Here is an 18,947-nt window from a genome sequence, read left to right as displayed (position 1 = left end):
GTATTATGTGGAAAACAAAAACTGGTATGACATGACTTGGGGCCTGGCCACAAAATAGGCCCCACCTTTTGGTGTTAAGAGAATTCATTTTGGATATATCCATTTCTCACATGTACACACACACATTCTCTGACCTGATGCACTACCTGTTGCTTGGTGGATGATGCCAAATTTTGTTATTAATATTTCAACACATGTCTTAACACTTAGTCCTGCTTTACTAAGTGTGTTTTGAAGCACTGGGGTTGAAGGTGATTGAACCAAATCCTGCCTTTAGATAACATGCACAGAGCTCCTGCGGTTTGCTCCCAATTGGAGGCAATCACATGCATCTAAAAGCAGAATTTGCTCTGTCATGTATTGCTTTTCCGGCATGGATCAGCAGCAGATGTCTCTCCACAACAGCCCACCGCATTCCAAAGGGTTGCAGAGAAAGGTGCTACCAAACTTGGTCTGTTAAAATTCTTCCAAGTAATTAGCCAGGAGGTTGGAGCACTGCCCTATTTTCATAGTAATTTCCTAGAAATGTGGCATTAAGAATTGTTCACAGGAACCAATTTCATTTCATAAGGAAATATGTCTTATACTTTGCTTGACTGAGACCAGTTTTCTAGTTAGTGTTTTATAGATATAGATCCTAAAGAATAATCAACGTGAATGAACTGTTTTTATGTAATGGAGACCCTCAACTCTTTTCATAATGTAGAGTTTTCTTATTTCTCTAGCCAGCATAGCTTGGGAGCACTAAGCAATGCTGATGCACAAAGAAGACCCAGTGTTAAAAGTACTACAAGTGATGGAGGGACTTGCACAGACAATTCTTTAGCAACTGTAGACCTATCCAGCTTTAAGGACAACTTGGTGCAGATCATTCAAGAAAATAAAGAAAGATGGAAAGAGTTAGCTGTGCAAGGTATGATAAACCCATTGGGAATGTCCTCTAAGTTATTCCCAAAACCCTCGTTTACCTACAGCACATGTTCATTTTATCCTTCAAACCCCCTCTTGATCTATAAAAATGCATCTAGCTGTCGTACGTTCATATTCCTTATTTATAATGTTTGCAGTGGTAGCTTCACTTTTTAGCTTATTACATATGTTTGCAATTCTTTATGTGCAGTACTAGTCCTGTTTATGCTTATGTTTTGTCCTGTGAAACGCAAATAGATTTGTGTGAACAGGGGAGGAGAAGAAATGCCAGACTCTCCATATTAAAGCACTGTGCTTCTCAACAGCCACTTCTTCAGAAAGTGCCATTTAGAAAAGGGGGAAAGGGGGACGGGGATTATGCGATGCCCTACATTCAATTATAACCTTCAGACTGCTGTCCACTTTGAATACATACTGTATTAGCCAAAATCATAGGTTAAAAGTATTCTATGCCTGCCATGGCAAGATTAAATATGAATTGGGAAGATTTTTATAAGCTGCAGTGTAGGAAATGTGCTGCATACCTTGGTACACCATTGTCCAATTTTTTTATTGCAAATTGTTACAACAATGCGATTATAGTCAACAGGGCCAAAATGTTAATGGAGGCTTTGTGCTCAAAGTAATGGAGGAGCAGGCTATAAATCTTAAAAAACTTAGAAGTTAAGATGCAGGATTTAAAATGGCTTTGTTTGCTGTGGGAAGCAAAAATGTAGTATTTCAGTCTATTTGGGATACCACTCTAACAGTCATTTAAGTGGATCTATGGATCTAAACATCTGGGCAGTCACATTATGCACCAGACCCCAACAAGGCTGAAAAAAGACCCCTTAACTGCCTACTGAAAGAGTAAAAAAATAACTCACTCAATTGTCAGGTTAGCCAATGGTTCTTCAGTTTTGGTTAGTTGTCTTCTCTGGAATAAGTGCTGTTGTGACAGATGAGCTCAAGGTGCAATTTGAATCAGACATAATGTACTTGGCCTATAGTACCTTCCTAGTACAGCTTGTCACGTCACTACAATAAGCAATGGCTCCTTAGAGCCACTCCACTGCAAGGTTCATTCTGATCATAGAAAAAAGGCTCATTCATTATAAACCACTGGAGTAACAGTTCATTAAAAATAGCTAGATATGCAGAAGTCATATGTAAAAGCTAAACAAATTAATTAATAGATTTGGCTTCTTTCAGTTGAACTGTATGCAGAATCCTCATTATGCTGTGTTTGGGGTCATCATTTCGCTATTCAGTTTCATGCTGAGTTTCATGCTATGGTTTCATGCAGTTTCATGCTATGGTTGTTGTCTGTTTGATAATCTGATGTTTAATATATAGCAGTCTCCCCAGTTGATAAGGTATTGTGCCCTGTTTTGTGCAATCTTTCATCCTGTCTGAGTGTTGGAAGTTTGGTTTTTTGCTTACTTGTTTTGCTAAGCATATTTGGATTTAGATTGCATTATAGAGCTATTAAATCAGCTATTATGTTTGAGTGTTGTAGTCATTGTCTCTGCTTACCTTTTTAAAAATAAAATTAAGAAAGAATATTACAAACTGTGAATGAATGAGTTGTACTCAGTAAACATTGTATATGGACTTAGATTTGACATATTTTGGAGTACACCTATTACTGTTTCTGGCTGGAATTCCTCTGTGCTGAGTGACAGCTTTAGGCCTTTTTAAGGCCTGAACCATTTAAGTAGTTTAAGTGGGAATTTAGTGGTCTATATATCTTATGCTGGCCCTCTGTACAGGGGTGTAGTTCACTATCAGCAGGTAAATATTAAAGGTGCCCTATATAGGAAGAATGACTTATTGGAACAGTAATTGTGCCACAATACTGAAGTCATAAAAGCCTTTAGTATTTGTAACCAAGCCTCTGAATACTCTTTTTGTGGCTTCTACCTCTGTTTGAACAATTACATGCTTACATTTCACTACTTCTTTGGATGGGCTGAAATCGAAACCTCTCAGCTGAACACGATCTGTGCTATCATGCACTTTAATCCTTCTGAACACAAATTGACAGTTTAGCATGCATGATCCTTAAGCCAAGCTTACAGGGAATTTAAGTAAACTGAAATGGCTCATGATATTTACTACTACTATTAATAAACACCCTGCAGATGTCATCTCAATAGAGTGCTTAGTCTATTGAAATGTGTACTGGGGATTCACTGTAGCATTTGTAGGAAACATATGGGTCCACTGAGTCTCATGTTGTGTATTGGTAGGCATAAAATGGATACGTTAGATGGTTGAATATCATATATTTGATTCCATTATGAGGATTGGTATACAACCTATAGTATCCATCTGCATCTTGGAATGGGCAAGAGTATCTGGGTTAGATAACCTTAGAGTTCTATACAGAGAGAGGCAAGGGTTATCCAGCAAACTGCAAAACAGCTGGAACCTGTTAGTCTCCCAGGATGCCAGCCTGGAGCCATATAAAAAGGAAGTGAAAGCTAGCAGCAGGGAATGGTAAATGAGCATGTAATGGCTTTATTGGAGAAGTTTGGCTTCTCACAGAGGCAGTGCTAATATCTTCAGCATAAATCTCTGTTTCTTTTGGAGCAATTTTGTTTGCAGCCAGTTTAAAGGCCCTATTTTCTTTCTCTTCAGAAGAGAGAAAAGGTGTTTAAAGACCGTTGACCAGATTTTGCTTTATAGTCCAAACCCTTTGCACTGCTCAGGGTTATCTTCACAGCTGTAAGGGTTGGGGACTTAATGTTTTTTAAATGGAAGCTTAGATTCTGGTACACAAGTTAAAGTTACTGCAACAGGGTTACCACTTACCGCTAGTGTTTCTCTTTGCATTTAGGTTTGGGAATGTAGCATCATAGATGCATCCCCCTTGCTGCTCATTGCTCGCTCTGTGATGATCTTTCTTCTGGTAACTTGGCCCTCTGGCCCGGTCACTGTTTAGTCCAGCCCCTCTGGGATTATGAAGTCCAACAGGACCACTGTCCAGATGCCTTCTCTGGACAGTGTTCGGCCCCTCCTTGGGCTATTCCAAGACAATATCCCAGGACTTATTCTTCCCCTGGACTTCCTCCTTGTTTCTGGAGGCTTCCCTGTAACCTTCCCTGTGGCCCCATTCTGCTTTCAGCCTCCTGGTTTTGTAGTGCCTTCCCAACCCTTTCCCAGGTGGGCTTCATTATCAGTTAACCCTGGCCCTCCTTCTCTCCGGTGATGCCAGGTTGACCTAACTGGCCTCTCAAACCCTCATTTACCCTACCACGGCTGGTGTGGGGTGCACACCCCATCACAGGCACCAAAGAAAAGAGCCAAGCCAATTTACATGGTGCTCTTGAGCTTCCAAAACTAGACTCAAAAATCTTGCAAGAACTAGCTTTCTTCTGAGACTTCTGCTTTACACAGGTTATTATATTGCTTTCATCACTGTAGTATCTAAGCACCTTCCAGTAGGGCATTAAGAGATGTAACCAACATCTGCCACATGTCCTTCATTCTTCCAGTACTTTCTGCTTCTGGTTGGGCTGCAAATGTCAGAAGAATTGATAGTATCATAAGATAGTGTTTTGATGCTACTCATTTAGGCTCCAGTGCAGCCCCACTGGAGTGAATGTAAGTTTGTCTGTTGACTTCAGTGCGAGTTGGGTTGGGCCCATTGTACTTGCCTGAAACCCAGAAGGACAGTTGTATGGGGAAAAAAGGGAAAAAAAAAGTTAACTAAATTCCTTTCGGACCCCACACAAGTTTGACTTGAGCTTTAGGTGACTCTTCAGAAGTGTCTTATTTTACCTCAACCTGAATTCACCTCAACCTGGTTAGAGGTCTACCTGCATTCTTCAAACTTCTGCTGTTTGTGACGTGATCTATGGCACTTTTAGCTCTGCTGCTGCTGTCTCTTTCTCTATTGCTTCTTGTAAAGTTCTGAGGTTGCTCTGGGTTTACTACTGAGGTTGAGTCTTATCCATATATTAACTTTAGCATGTAGTGAGGAAGGAAATACTGGCAGTAAATCACTAGCAGGCAACAGGGGTGTTCCATTACCACTATCCTTCTCAGCTGGATAATTTATTAGAAACCATAAAGAGCTGGATGTATTATTGAGAAGGCTATCTCTATTATCATGGAAGTTCTGTGCTAGCTGCCATTCCTGCCATTAGCAGGGATCGCCGTACATGCTTCCCAAGCTGACTGTGACAGTAGCACTTCTGCTGCTAAAAAGGGCCATCTGCACTCCTGCCTGTAGACTTTGCACACACAGGACACTGTTTTCCACACTGCCAACTCAGTTCCATGGGCTTGGAAGGAATGGCCTCTCTCGAAAAAACAACAACAACCAGGTACAAATTAAATTAAACTTTAAAAAAGGAAGGAAATTAAAAATTCCTGAGTAGGAGTTGAACTCACTGCCTCTTGCCCCCTACCAGGTTGATACATTATCTTGAAAGCTATTGCACTGGCTGGGATGCAACTCTGCCCAGGTTTTGGGGCTGATAGTGTCTGTTGCATACCTGGGCTAGGCAGAACAGAGCAGGGGATCTAGGCCCAGCTGGTGGTGGTGTTGTCATGGGCAGCTTGCATGAAGATCTATCAGTAGTCAGGGCTGCTTGCACTGCCCCATTGTGAAGAGATAGTTACTAACTCTCTGGAATATTGATTCAGAGTAAACATCTTGTGCAGGAGCAAAGTGCTTTATCTGGCAAAGAACCCCTGTTGGTAAGGAAAGTGTTTACACACAACCTACTTAGACAGCTGTTCAAGAGCTTCCTTGACAGAAGGCCCACTAAATGAATGACTCTATTTTGCTAAAAAAAGGCCATGTCTTGTATAATTGATGGCATAGGAGCTCAGTGCTCTATAGCCTAAGGGTCTTCAGCCTTTCACCACTGGAGGATTAGCGGAATGTTTGAGGCCTTTAAGGAGATGCAGTTAACAGTGGATTATCATAATATCAAACATCTGGGTTTCTAAATAGAAAGCCTTGATGTTTAATTAATATTCCAAACCCCTAATAACTATATAATCTGTCTTTGTTCACTTCATCACTTTTATAATAGAGACTATTCAATCTTGTGCATATTTCAACAGATAGCAGTGATGGCAGCTGATAATTGCAGCGATGATAATTGATAACAATTTGACTGTAAAGACACTCAGACAAGTTTTATAGGTTGTTTCATTAGAATAAATAATCTCTAAATTGATTTTAGGGACTGGGAGTTATTGATCTATTGAGAAAGCAGGCTGTAAAACAAATGTCATGACAAAAGGTTAAAAATACCATATAAGATCACTCATATTGTGTAGCTTTCCTCAGGACAAAGAAGTTGAAACACAGAGATTTTCACATAAAAATTAAATTATAAATTGACATTTTTCTTTTTAAGGTTTTTGAATATAAGGCTTATTAGTAAAAACTGTCAGTGATTGGTGGAATCAGTTATTTTCAACTGAATTTACAGTTCCACAAGAATAATCATCACTATCACCTGCATAGCACTTTTCATCCATAGATCAAAAAGCACAACGATGGGTAAATATCATTATCTGCATTTGAGGGGAAAGATAGGGGAGGTGATATCTTTTATTGGACCAATTTCTGTTAGTGAAAGACAAGTTTTTGAGCTACACCGAGCTTGCCTCTTTCACTAATAAAAGTTGATCCAATGAAAGGTATTACCTCACCCATCTTCTGTCTCTAGTAGTCTGAGGCCATCACTGCAAACAATTATCTGCATTTTGCAGATAGCAAACTGAGGCACAGTGAGGTTAAGCGACTTGCTTTCGGTCACATAGTGAGTCAGTGGAAGAGTTTGAAATAGATCTTCTGGAGACTGCCAGTTCAGTGTCCTCTCTCCTGCAGCATGTTGCTGTTTCACACCTTCTGACTGAACTGATCAGAGTAAGACACATGAGCGGGGCAGGACAGGGATCTTCACATAACTGCTGGTCTTAGTATTGTTCCTTTACAGCGGAGGATGGAAGACTTCATTCTCCAAGGAATTCAGTCTGGCATCTTTTATGGACACTAAATTCACATGCTGGGCCAGATTCCCTGATGGTGTAACTCCACTGAACTCTATCAGTCTACTCTTAATTTCTTTTAAGAAACACTCCTCTGCCACTTGTGTTACGGGACTCTTGGAGGTTTCAATTAATACTCCGCAGTGTGTACATCCAGCGAAGTAGTGCTTTATTTCCTACACCATTCCTGTGCTTTAATTAAGAAAATACATTATATAAAATATGATTATATAGAAAACAGTAACTAGAAGACATATTATTTTAAAGGACAATGTCGTTGAAATGGAAGCATCAAGACCTGATAATTGTTCACAAAAGATGATGTATAGTAATTAGAACTGGTCAGAAAATGCTTTTTCCCCCTCACAGACAGTTGGCTTTTCAGCAAAAAAACGAAAACAGAAATATTTTGATTTTGAAATCATGGCATGCTGCCTCATGGGAGTTGTAACTTGGATGCTCCGTACTCCCATTATTTTCCATAGGGTGCACAATACATCATGGTCTTTGTGGTCTCTTGGTGAGGGAAAGTGGTGCGTCATGGGAGTTCCATGGCCATGCTGTATTGTGGGAGATAAGGTCTGGTTGAGCAGCTCTGACGGGGTCCCCGGGGTGCAACCTGCACTGTGAGATTACTGAGGCCTCTGTCCCACCAACCTGCGCTGGTCCTCACACTGTGATGCTGATGTCAAGTTATATACCTCTGGCAGATACTGCACTTACACAGACATTCACGGGCAGGGACACACCCAAATGAGTTACATGAATGCTCTCCGAGCCACTCATGAACCAACAATAGAAAGGCTCCAGCCAATTCCCCCCAGCTCCCCAGTCTTTCACTTCAGAAGTGTACTGTCTTGCACTGGTCAGAAGCCTGGCCAGTGTAAGTTCATTATCCAGTTCTCCACTCCCTCAATGTGGAGTGGACACACACTAGCCTTTGTAAACTGAGCTGAGATTTCCCAAGCACTTCAGCCAAAACACACTGTTTTAGGTAAAACAGGTTTATTAACTACAGAAAGATGGATTTTAAGTTGTTATAAGTAGCAAGTGTAGAGATCAAAGTCGGTTACTTAAGAAGTAAAAATAAATGTACAGCCTAAGTTCTACAAACTAAACACAATTTGAATCAAGCAGTGTCTTAGCCTGACAAATGGTACAAGCAGGTTACAAATCCTCAATACACAGATAAGAACTACCTTCCAGTTCAAAGTCTTTGTCCTCCAGATGTTCCTCCAGGTGTTGAGTCGGGGGGTGGGCTGGAGAGATGCCAAGTGATGATGCCACTGTCTCTCTCTCATATTTTCTTCCATCTTGTGGGAAAGATCTTTGATGTGTTGCAGGGGACTGAACTAGCTCCCTTCCAGTCCCATGATTCTATGTGGGGGTTAGTAAGCCCCCATTGGTCAGGCAGTCTCTATTAAGCCTACATTCTTTCTCCTGGAAGACTTTAGGATAGTGGATTGTGTGTTGATGAGCCAGTAACGCTGTCTGGTTATTGATTGCTATTCCTTTGTTGTAATTGACAGACTGGTTGTGGGCATTCCCAACCTGGCAATATATTTCAATAACACATAGTAATACTTCATACCTTCCCATACAATGATAGTACATACAGTCCAACAGGATATTATTGTTCAAGACTATGATACCTCACAAGGCATACTTTGAACAAAACATCGCCATGGTGAATATTGGGGTTCCCAGGTGCTACTTTGAGGTACAGAGTGAGGTACAGAAGCCCAGCACATGAAAATCAAGTACGAACATGAGGCAATCAGACTCAACTCCCATGAGACACTATAGCCACATATCCAAATTAGAAATTTTCAGTTGAAATATTTTGTTTTTCAGGTGAAAACTGAAAGTTAAGTTTTTGGACATTCATTTTATTTAACAAAAGAATCAAAATTTTCTTCACAAAGCAGACCTTTTTCATGAAAAGAAATTTAGTTGGTTAAAAAACCCAATTTTCTAACAAAAAATAGTTTTCATGGAAAATTTTCGAGCAGCCCTAATAATAATCTCCCCAAAATTATTCATCTGTTATTAATGATTTTCATTTGACCATCCTGTTAGCTTGATTATGAGGAGTATTTTTTTTCTTTGCCATCTCTTTGCCATCCTAGAGGAAACCTTCCCTGTGTGATATTTGCTGACAGGTTATAGACATGTCCATTGTTGTTCTGAGTGTTGCATACCATATTTTATAGATCGCTGTTATTAAACTGGAAAAATATACCATTCCACATGCATAATTATTTGGCCACGGACAACTATTTCCCAGATATGCTCTCCTTATTAAATATTTCTCCTACTTTCTAAATTATTATGAGTTGTCTGGGCTTTTTAGTCAGCTGCCACTTTAAAACTCAACAGTAAAGCAAAAATAAAAGCAGAATTAAGCCCAGCTTTCTGTGCTGAAAGCCTCTGTTAATCAAGCTGCTCCTCATGCATGGGAGAAGTTCCCCGTAAACTTCCACAAAACAGACTCATTATTCTCCTCCAAAACCCTCCTCAAAACTCTCCTCTGACATGATGCCCACAAAAAACTTGACAACATTTAGGTTGCTGGTGTGCTGAGACCACTGCCTGTCATACGGACCAATATGTCTCATTTTTTCCTTGCACTCACCCAGGGCTGTATTCAGTGATGAGCTGCCAAAATCTTAACAACAGGTTCCCTCCTCACCCCACGAGGGGGTCGTTGCCCACCTCCGCACCCTGGGACTCCTGCCCCATCCAACGCCCCCACATTCCTTGACGCGCCCCCCCAGGACCCCTGCCCCATCCACCCCCCTCCCCTGTCTCCTGACTGCCCCCAGAACCAGACAGGAGGGTCTTGTGGGCCACCGTAGTGGGTGCCCACCCCACCCCTAAGAGCCAGAAGCACCTGCTGGGGGGTGAGGAAGGGAGTGCCGGCGGTTCTTACCTGGGGCAGCTCCCAGGAAGCATCTGGCAGGTCCGTCTGGCTCCTAGGGGCGGGGGAGCATAGCTGGGGGGGGGAGCAGGGGGAGCAGCTGCTCCCCCCCACTGATCACATCAAAAGTGGTGCCTTAGGCACCGACTCTGTGGGTGCTCCAGGGCTGGAGCACCCACGGGGAAAATTTGGTGGGTGCAGAGCATCCACCGGCAGCTCCCCGCCCCGCTCCCAGCCCCAGCTCACCTCCGCTCCGCCTCTGCCTCCTCCCCTGAATGCACCGCCCCGTTCTGCTTCTCCACGCCCCATCCTCCCCAGCTTCCCACGAATCAGCTGTTCGGCGGGAAGCCGGGAAGAACTGAGAAGCAGGCTGCGGCTTCCCACTCAGGCCGAGGGTGGCAGAGGTGAGCTGGGGCGGGGAGCGGTTCCCCTGCGCACCCCCCCTGGGTGACCAGCTGCGGCGTGGGCAGCCCTCCTTGCCCCCCCGCCCCCCGAGCTCACCTCCGCCTCCCTGGGCCTGAGCGGGAAGCCGCAGCCTGCTTCTCAGCCTGCTCTGGCTTCCCATGCGAACAGCTGATTCGCGGGAAGCCTGGAGGGGGCAGAGAAGCAGAGCGAGGCGGCACGTTCAGGGGAGGAGGTGGAGTCGGAGCAGAGGTGAGGTGATCTGGGGCCGAGGGTGGGGCGGGGAGCTGCTGGTGCGTGATTTTCCTCTTGGGTGCTCCAGGGCTGGAGCACCCGTGGAGTCGGCGCCTAAGGCACCACTTTTGGCTGGTTAAATTTAGAAGCCCTTTTAGAACCAGTTGTCCCTCGCGGAACAACCGGTTCTAAAAGGGCTTCTAAATTTAACAACCAGTTCTAGCGAACCGGTGCGAACCGGCTCCAGCTCACCGCTGGGTGTATTTGTATCCATCTATTGTCTTTTGTCTATGCTCTGACTCTAAACTCCTTTTTGTTCTGTGTCTGTACAGCATCTAGTACCAACAGGAGTCTCTGACTGGGCGCTAGAGTAATACATAATAATGATAACCAAACTAGGAGGGCATTCAATATTCAAATAAGGGTTAACTAACCCTTAACAAATATTTTGTGTCTGTGAAATCCTTGGAACTTCCTGGTTTACTGAAGGTATCCCAAAATATATAATGCTATGCTGTGACATCGAAAGCACCATGGTTTACGCAGGTTGCAGTGGAATTTATGATGTCATATGCTGTGATTAACTTGTTTCATAACCTAGAAGTGGGAAGCTATAAATAGCTATGAGATACTGACATTTACTGCTAGTACTGAAAGTGGCTGAAAGTCAGTCAGAATAACTTACACTATGATATACTTTCAGGAAAATAAGTTTGTTAGGTTAAATTCCTCTGGAATTTACTTTGAGTCTTATGATTTATCCCTTGATTTTCATTTTAAGTTTGTATGAATATATAGCATATAGAATTACTTATTGGTCAGTCTACAAAGAGGCTTATGTTATTGCTTGCAATGTCATTTCAGTGATTTCTGTGGGAAAGAATCATTGTAGGTATTTTTCTCACCTTTCTTCATGTTTGACAGCAGTGCAAGTCAACACTATGCCAGTTTCCATCAGAATTGCTTTGATTCTGGGATAATAGGATTAGAATCTCTGTGGCAATGGAGGATATTGCAATTTGTTAAAAAAATTAAATAATATTTTAAAAGTTTTTTGGCTATATATTTATTAAGTTCCCAGTACGTTACAGTAATAAATCACAATTTCAAAAAAAATCAATTTTTAAAACAATTTGAAAATGGGCCTTTTTTATATAGCAGATAAATTACTTGTGGACACGCTAACTACATGGAATTGACATAGTTGTTTCCAGGGATTCTTTTTCCTTATCAGAACCATGCCTTCCCATTGACAGAGGTCAGGAGGGACATTAATAGATATTGTTCATACTGAAGATAGATTTGTTTTCTCTCACCAATTTGGTAAACTATTAGCTTTAAATTGCTTCAGTGCTACTGGTGATATTATGTAAACAAATTTAGTGATCTTATGTAAACTGGTGATATTATGTAAACAAAACAAATTTATGTTATTTTAGTCTCTCTATAAGTAAAGAAACAACAGTTCAATTCATCAAAGATTTTATTGGGGTTTAGCACTATAGAATTTCTATTATCTGCAAGTGGTTGCAAAGTAGGCTGAATCTTGATGTACTGCTTTTTGCAATTAAAATTTTTTGTTTTCCCCTTATGCACTCACCAACATTTGTTAGTAGACACTCTAATGGTACGCTAACTTGAACCAGAAATGAATCTTATACATGTAAGACAATTATTTTACAGATGAGAGGTTGCAAGTTTACTTCTCTCTTTCATTCACCTTCCTACAGACATATCAGGAAAAGAAAGTAGCAGAAGTAAAGACCAAGACAGTAAAAGAGCAGATGTAGAAATACAGGAGAAAGCATCAAGACGTAGAGAAGATTGTGTACTGTCTAGTAAATCCTGTCCTATCTCAACTCCGCTACCAAATGTTCTCACTGGTTCTGTACTACAGTACCCTGATAGAAACACAGCTGAGCCAATGGAAATCAACTTTTTAGTTTATAATGCAGACTCAGAGCTCCTACAGCCACAGGACAGTGATACTATGGAGACCACAGAATCATATGGTAATCCTTAGTCATTAACCACATTCCCACATGGATCAAATGCTAATAAATCTAGAGACAGATGTTGTGTTTATGCATAAGTGTGAGTGGGTATTAGTTCCTGGAGGGATCTAGCTTCTGAAGGGAGTTCGTATTTTCCTATAGCTTTGCTTTAAAGGCAGAGTAGGATGCCAGATGGTCTGTAATACCTGTTGATTCTTTTGATTCCTTCACAATGATCAAGTGAGGTGACTGCTTCTACTCACTGAGAACAACAGTGCAAGAATGAAGTTGCAAGATTTCAGTGAAATAGCCAAGTTACAGCCTATTTTTACCTCTGGGATTAATGACCTTCAGTACAGGATTGGTCTAAGGGTTCCTTTTGCTGTAACCAGCGATAGGTGAGGCTGCTGCCAACTTCATTTAAGTGAAGGCCCTTGATAAACCACTATGCAATTTAATTGAAAACAGGTTGGGATGTTTTAATATCTTATTTTTAAAACAACACATTTTAGAGGTTGCAGTATCCTCCCTGAAAAAATATCATTTTCTCAGATGCGCTGTAGTGATCAGAACCCGTTTCTCGTTCAGATGTACATTCATTAAACTGGGCTGGTGATCACATCCTATACTGACACACAAGAAAGCTGGGTATGATTTCAAGGCTCAGACTCTCATTAAGCCAGAAGACTGGTGACTGTGTGGGGCTTTTACTGGAGGAAGGCTGGAGCTACACTGATGCAGCAGCTCCAGCGCTGGCTGTCAATGGTAGTGGGTGCGCTTAAAGGGGCAGAACCTTACTCCCCACAACGCTGTGCTGCAGGTTGACTGGTGTGGTGGCTGCCAGCCCAGCCACAGGGGTGAGGCTAATGCCAGGGGCTCTGCTACAAAATCAGAACACTAGTTGGCCAACACATCAGGTCAGCCTACTTCTCTTATCCTAGTACCAACGCTACCTCAGTCTTGTCTGGGTTGAGTCACCAAATAGCCCCAATCCCAGCCCCATTCTCATTTCGAAAGTCGTGCATCCGTCACAGCAGTGTGACCGGACAAGGCAGAGTCAGTGAGCTGGGTACCAGCAGCATGCAGCAGATACCACAGATCATATTTTCTTGCTAGCCCTCCAATATAATGTATCGCTCTTGTATAATAATGGGATATGTTTTTAATTGTTCTGGAAAGGAGTAGTCTGTATTTTCTATCTAGCATACAACATAACCTATGAACAGCTGAGGTACTCTATCAGCTAGGGATTCCTAGTTTTATTTCTCTCTTTCTATTCCTGTTTTGCAGAGGATTTCATAGGGAATGAACCTACATGGAGTAAGGAGGGTCGGGACATAGAGTCAGATATACAAGAGATGAGAGACATGATACCAAAAACAAGAAGTCTGGGTCCTAATGAGAGCGATGATATCATCATTGAGGAATATATACCTGACTATCCTGAACCTGAAACCCAACCATTAACCCATCCCTGTGATTACCCTGCCAAAACTTTTCAAGAACAGACCACTAACTTTTCTTTTTTTCAGGCAGATTTAACTAAGAGTGACATGGAGATCTTATCACTGTGGAATGGTAATCACTATTCAGATTTCAAGACTGATTAAGCAATAGTTGTAGCATAAATCGTGGTTGAAAAAATATGTGTCGCACACTCAGGCTGTGCAGGGATGGATGTGATATCAGCCTGCTCTAGGTGTCACTGAAGCCAATGGGAGTTTTGCCATTAACCAGTTACAGTTCCGCTCCTATCAAATTTACTGTGTAAATTAAGTTAGCAAGTTATCTAATGGGTGACCAAGAGTAATAGTACAGTCAGAACCCAAACAATTTGTGATAATATTCAAATAATTTTGTGCTTGTTGAGATAAGAATACCAGACTTGTTTTGGCTATCACGCTGAGCAGGCATATAGTGGTTGCCATAAAAAGTCCAACATTCATCTACAGTTTCTGGTTCATGGTGTCCAAAATGCCACTGTATGGAACGTTATTAGAATTGAAAATAGTAAGTTTTCCCATATTCCCATTTACCAATATCTGTTAGGCCTGGTCTGCACACAAAGTTACACCAGTGAGTGCTGTTTCCCCAATTTAATTAAGGTGGTGTGTGGACAATCTTAGATCGGTATAAAACTAGATAACTTCTTTGTGTAGACAAGCCCTTAGTAACAGAGGTAAACCGCCACACCCTAGCTGTCCTACTTCCTGATTCAGATGCCACCAACCATAGGCACTCACTCAACCTGTGATGAGCATGGTGTAAACATTTAGATAAATAGATAACTGATCTCTACCAGTCAGAGGCACTTTTAGAAACCCGGGCCCAGTACAATAATAATCTAGAATAGGCCTTCAGTACTGTTCAGATAAAAATGCTAATTTTCCTTTGTCAGCCCAAGTTTTGGAAGAACAGAAATGACTTTTTTCCAAGACCAGTTCTAAGATGCTCAATTTTACTGTACAGACTAAGATATGTGAGAATATTGGAGGTGAGGATATTCCAAAAGATCTAGAGATGTGAGACTATTTCAAAAGATTAACTTCTGTTATGAACTTGAGCAGTACAGCCATCAGTTGTACCATAGCAAACTAAAATTCTGTTCTGAAGTTTTCCTGAAATACCATCTCAGGTCTGCAAAAACTGCATTTCATCTTTTTTCCACTCAGAAAACTTTCTTAACCCTGAGTTGAAATAGTATTCCTTCTTTAGAGTAGTAGAAATTTAAATGGGAAACATCGTAAAATAATATTGGAATATAACATTCTCAAAATTAGAAATCGTAGATAAATGTGATCTTAAAAATGGAATGTATTGAAATGCATTTTTAAGAACACTTAACCTTAACTCTGCTCCGATACTGTGTTATAAATAGGGCTGTTAGTTAATCACAGTTAACTCACGCGATTAATTCAAAAAAATTAATTGAAATTAAAAAAAATTAATCACGATTAATCACAGTTTTAATTGCACTGTTAAACAGTAGAACGCCAGTTAAAATTTATTAAATATTTTGAGATGTTTTTCTACATTTTAAAATATATTGATTTCAATTACAGCACAGAATACAAAGTGTATAGTGCTCATTTTATTTTATTATTTTTATTAAAAATATTTGCCCTATAAAAATGATAAACAAAAGAAATAGTATTTTTCAATTTACGTCATACAATTACTGTAGTGCGATCTCTTTATTGTGAAAGAGCAACTTACAAAAGAAGATTTTTGTGTTACATAACTGAACTAAAAAACAAAATAATGTAAATCTTTAGAGCCTACAAGTCCACTCCGTCCTACTTCTTGTTCAGCCAGTCGAACAAACAAGTTTGTTTACATTTGCTGGAGATGATGCTGTTTTTTTGTACATAATTCTACATTTGTAAGTTCAACTTTCGTGATAAAGAGATTGCACTACAGTACTTGTATTAGATTAATTGAAAAATACTATTTTGTTTTTTACAGTGCAAGTATTTGTAATAAAAAATAAATCTAAAGTGAGCACTGTGCACTTTGTATTCTATTCTGTAATTGAAATCAATATATTTGAAAATGTAGAAAATATCCAAAAATATTTAAAGAAATATTGTTTAACAGTGTGATTAATCAAGATTCTTTTTTTAATCACACGATTAATCACAATTAATGCTTTTAATCGCTTGACAGCCCTACTTATAAGCAGAAGATTATCTCCAGTTACCGTTTGTTCACAGTAAGGACAGGCTAAGATTATTTGAATGATGTTAATGGTACATACTTTCTAATATCTATTTTATTGTAATTTTTTTTGTATGACCTTAATTTATAATTTCCATTCTTTCCATTTTCTGTTTTGTTTTATAGTTCAATGTTCTTTTAAAGTTTTTTTCCTCAATTTATTGATACAACTTAAACATTGTTTTTTGCCTTGGAATTTCCTGGGCTTTCTGATAAAGTCAAGGAAAATGCTTGTGGCTCTGCCATATGGAAGCATATATTCACCAACAAATATGATATGTAAATTAGTTTCTTTGGGACAAAAGCCTTAGGTAGATTATGCCATGAATGACATCTGCTTTAATTAATATGACTTGGTAGAACTGCATGAAAATTGCTTCCAAACTACACCTACAGATTCCATCATGTCTTTTAATACAGCCAGTTCTGCCTCGCAGTTCTGCAGGAGGTCCCTAGAGGAAGCAATAGCTATGAAGAGATCAAAAGTCCCCCTCAGTTATAGAATCCAGGAGATATTTCCCGTTTCTCTAATGTTTGTAAGCAGTTTGGATCAATAAACCAATTGTGAAGTTCCTCCCCTTTTTAAAGCTATAACCGGCCAAAAAAATCATAAGAACTGAAAAAGAAGGGAAAGCACCTAATTGTTTAAGCTTACATATACTAGAAACATCTCATGAACTTGTCTCAGATTTGGAGGGAATGTTTCTTTTGCCTCCCACCTCCAAGGCCAAATTGCCCTCCAAAAGAACATGCCCTGAGGGTTCAGGAGAGTGGTGTGGAGGTGATAAATTCAGCTTATAATGGTAATGTGGTTACAACCTGTGCTGCAGAGATGCTTCTACCTCTCCATAATACCACATGCTCAGTTTTGGTCTGGGTTTAGGTTTGGGCACTCACAAAACTGAAGTTTGTTCTCAGTCAGGCTAGCAATGTCATGCTAGCAGAACAGGGCCTGCTTTCCTCCTTTAGCAATGGTGAAAACTGTGGGTTTGGGAAATCACACAATAATGCCCAGAGAGTTCGTGGAGTTACAGTTCAAATTCTAATGCTCATCGTTTCATAAAACTGGGGATATTTTACATCTGTCATGGAAGTATCAAGGGATCTGAAAGCTGAACCTAAGAGATAGGAAACGGAAGGTGTTCTAATAACAGGGGAAACAGCCCTCATGGGCCATTTGGCCCTCTTCTTGTCAACCCTTCCATCCCCACACCAAAGTGTGCTCTCCATCCCCTCCCATACAAGTCTTCTCCATCCCCTGCTCTCTCTATCCTCCAGCTCCTCCTATCAAACTCTCTCTCCCACGCTCAAGTTCTGTCCTCCTGAACTTCCCTTTTCTCAGTTCCGGGCCATCCCCCCAACCTTTCTTTCCCTACCTCCAGTTCTCTTCTTGCAACTGAGCTTTGGCCTCCTGGATCAGTTTCTCCCTTCCCTCTCTGTCTGTCCCTCTGAAATACTATTCCTTTGAGATTTGTCTCCTCCCCACTGTTGCTTCTGTTGTTGTTATAGCACAAATGTGTAACCCCCTAAAGCTCTCTCCATCCTGGGTTCTCTTTCTTTGCCATCAGTTTTGCCCTGATGTCTTCTTCCCCCCTCCAGGGTTCATTCCTTCTCCTCCAGAGCTGCCACAGCTCTCTTCACTACCTTCTTTCTGCACGGCTCTCCCTGTCTACCTGTCTTGGGAGCTGCTGAGCTCTGCTCTCTCTAGCATTGCTGCCATAAACAGCATTGCTAAATGGAACGGCAATCAGCAGTGATCTCATCCTGTTTCCATCCTTTCCCTTCCCATGTGTGCACTGCTTTTCCCGGAATGCTTGCCACTCCAGCTGCAGATGGAAGTACTGATTAAAGATCAAACACCGAATCCAGCTGCCACCACTTCTGTTGCACCTGTATAACTGAGATCAAAACTTTACCCACTTTAAACAAACCAGTGCACATGTATTAACACTGAAAGTGACAAAGAATTCCCATGTGCACAAGGTTTCCAAGTCCAACTCTAGGACAGAGCCATTGCTAAGAAATCAAAGCAACTGCAACATATATTTCATATCTAATTTACATATTTTGTTCCCTTTCTGTAGAAGAACTTGTGAGAAATGTTGGTGAACAGCAAAAAGACCAAAGCAGAAAACCCGCAGATGCACAATTACAGGAGGAAACAACAAGGACACAAAATGAGAGTAGTCAGGGAAGCGATGACACAACTTTACCAAGAAGCTCCACTCCCAGTTCTTTCGTCCTACAAGTTATAACTTTCGACTGTCCTCCTAGCGCATCCAGCTTGGAGAAGTTCACTAACTCTGATCCAAACCAGAAAGATCTCACCGAGGCACAGCAAGAAACACAGCCCACTGACCCATTGAATGGTAATATCTCATCACAAAACACACCTCAGTCTAACGAAGTGGTGCAGGGTGGAGCTGCTGCCGTGTCTGTTACATCCCTATTAAGCTTTGACATCCATAAAATGTCCAGTTAAGTAGTTGTTCAAGCCTGCAGTTTAGGAATGGCCCTTTCTCAGGCATATGTAGAAACTGAAGTGTCATCAAATAAAAACCATTTGACATGAATAAATTTAACCTTTTTGATATTAAGTATTTGATATTGAATAGTAAATGATTTGGCCTAAAATACCAAAAATATGAAAGTTGAACTCATATAATTTAAAAATAATTTTAGATATGTATTTGCAGCTTTAGAAGTTTAAGTTACTGGGAAATTACATAAACTCTGTAGAAACTGCTTGCCAT

General features: G+C 40.8%; 1 protein-coding gene across 6 annotated transcripts in view; it reads left to right on the top strand.

Annotated features, from left to right (window-relative positions):
• The window catches only part of PDE1A (phosphodiesterase 1A), a 190,317-nt gene that overhangs the window by 155,161 nt on the left and 16,209 nt on the right, over nucleotides 1–18,947 (top strand). For 2 of the 6 annotated variants that reach the window (XM_073306085.1, XM_073306083.1), the window contains 4 exons: nucleotides 726–913; nucleotides 12,214–12,495; nucleotides 13,768–14,055; nucleotides 18,279–18,757. In XM_073306085.1, coding sequence (XP_073162186.1) covers nucleotides 726–913; nucleotides 12,214–12,495; nucleotides 13,768–14,055; nucleotides 18,279–18,676 — 1,156 coding nt within the window. In that variant the 3' untranslated portion in view covers nucleotides 18,677–18,757. Of the gene's footprint in view, nucleotides 1–725; nucleotides 914–12,213; nucleotides 12,496–13,767; nucleotides 14,056–18,278; nucleotides 18,758–18,947 lie in introns of those variants that run through there. The other 4 variants (XM_073306084.1, XM_073306086.1, XM_073306087.1 and 1 more) reach the window with 4 other exon arrangements.

Source organism: Lepidochelys kempii, chromosome 11 (genome assembly GCF_965140265.1).
Source record: "Lepidochelys kempii isolate rLepKem1 chromosome 11, rLepKem1.hap2, whole genome shotgun sequence".
Classification (NCBI taxonomy): Eukaryota; Metazoa; Chordata; order Testudines; family Cheloniidae; genus Lepidochelys; species Lepidochelys kempii.
The sequence above is the reverse complement of the archived record's forward strand: the minus strand, read 5'-3'. Positions and strand labels throughout refer to the sequence as shown.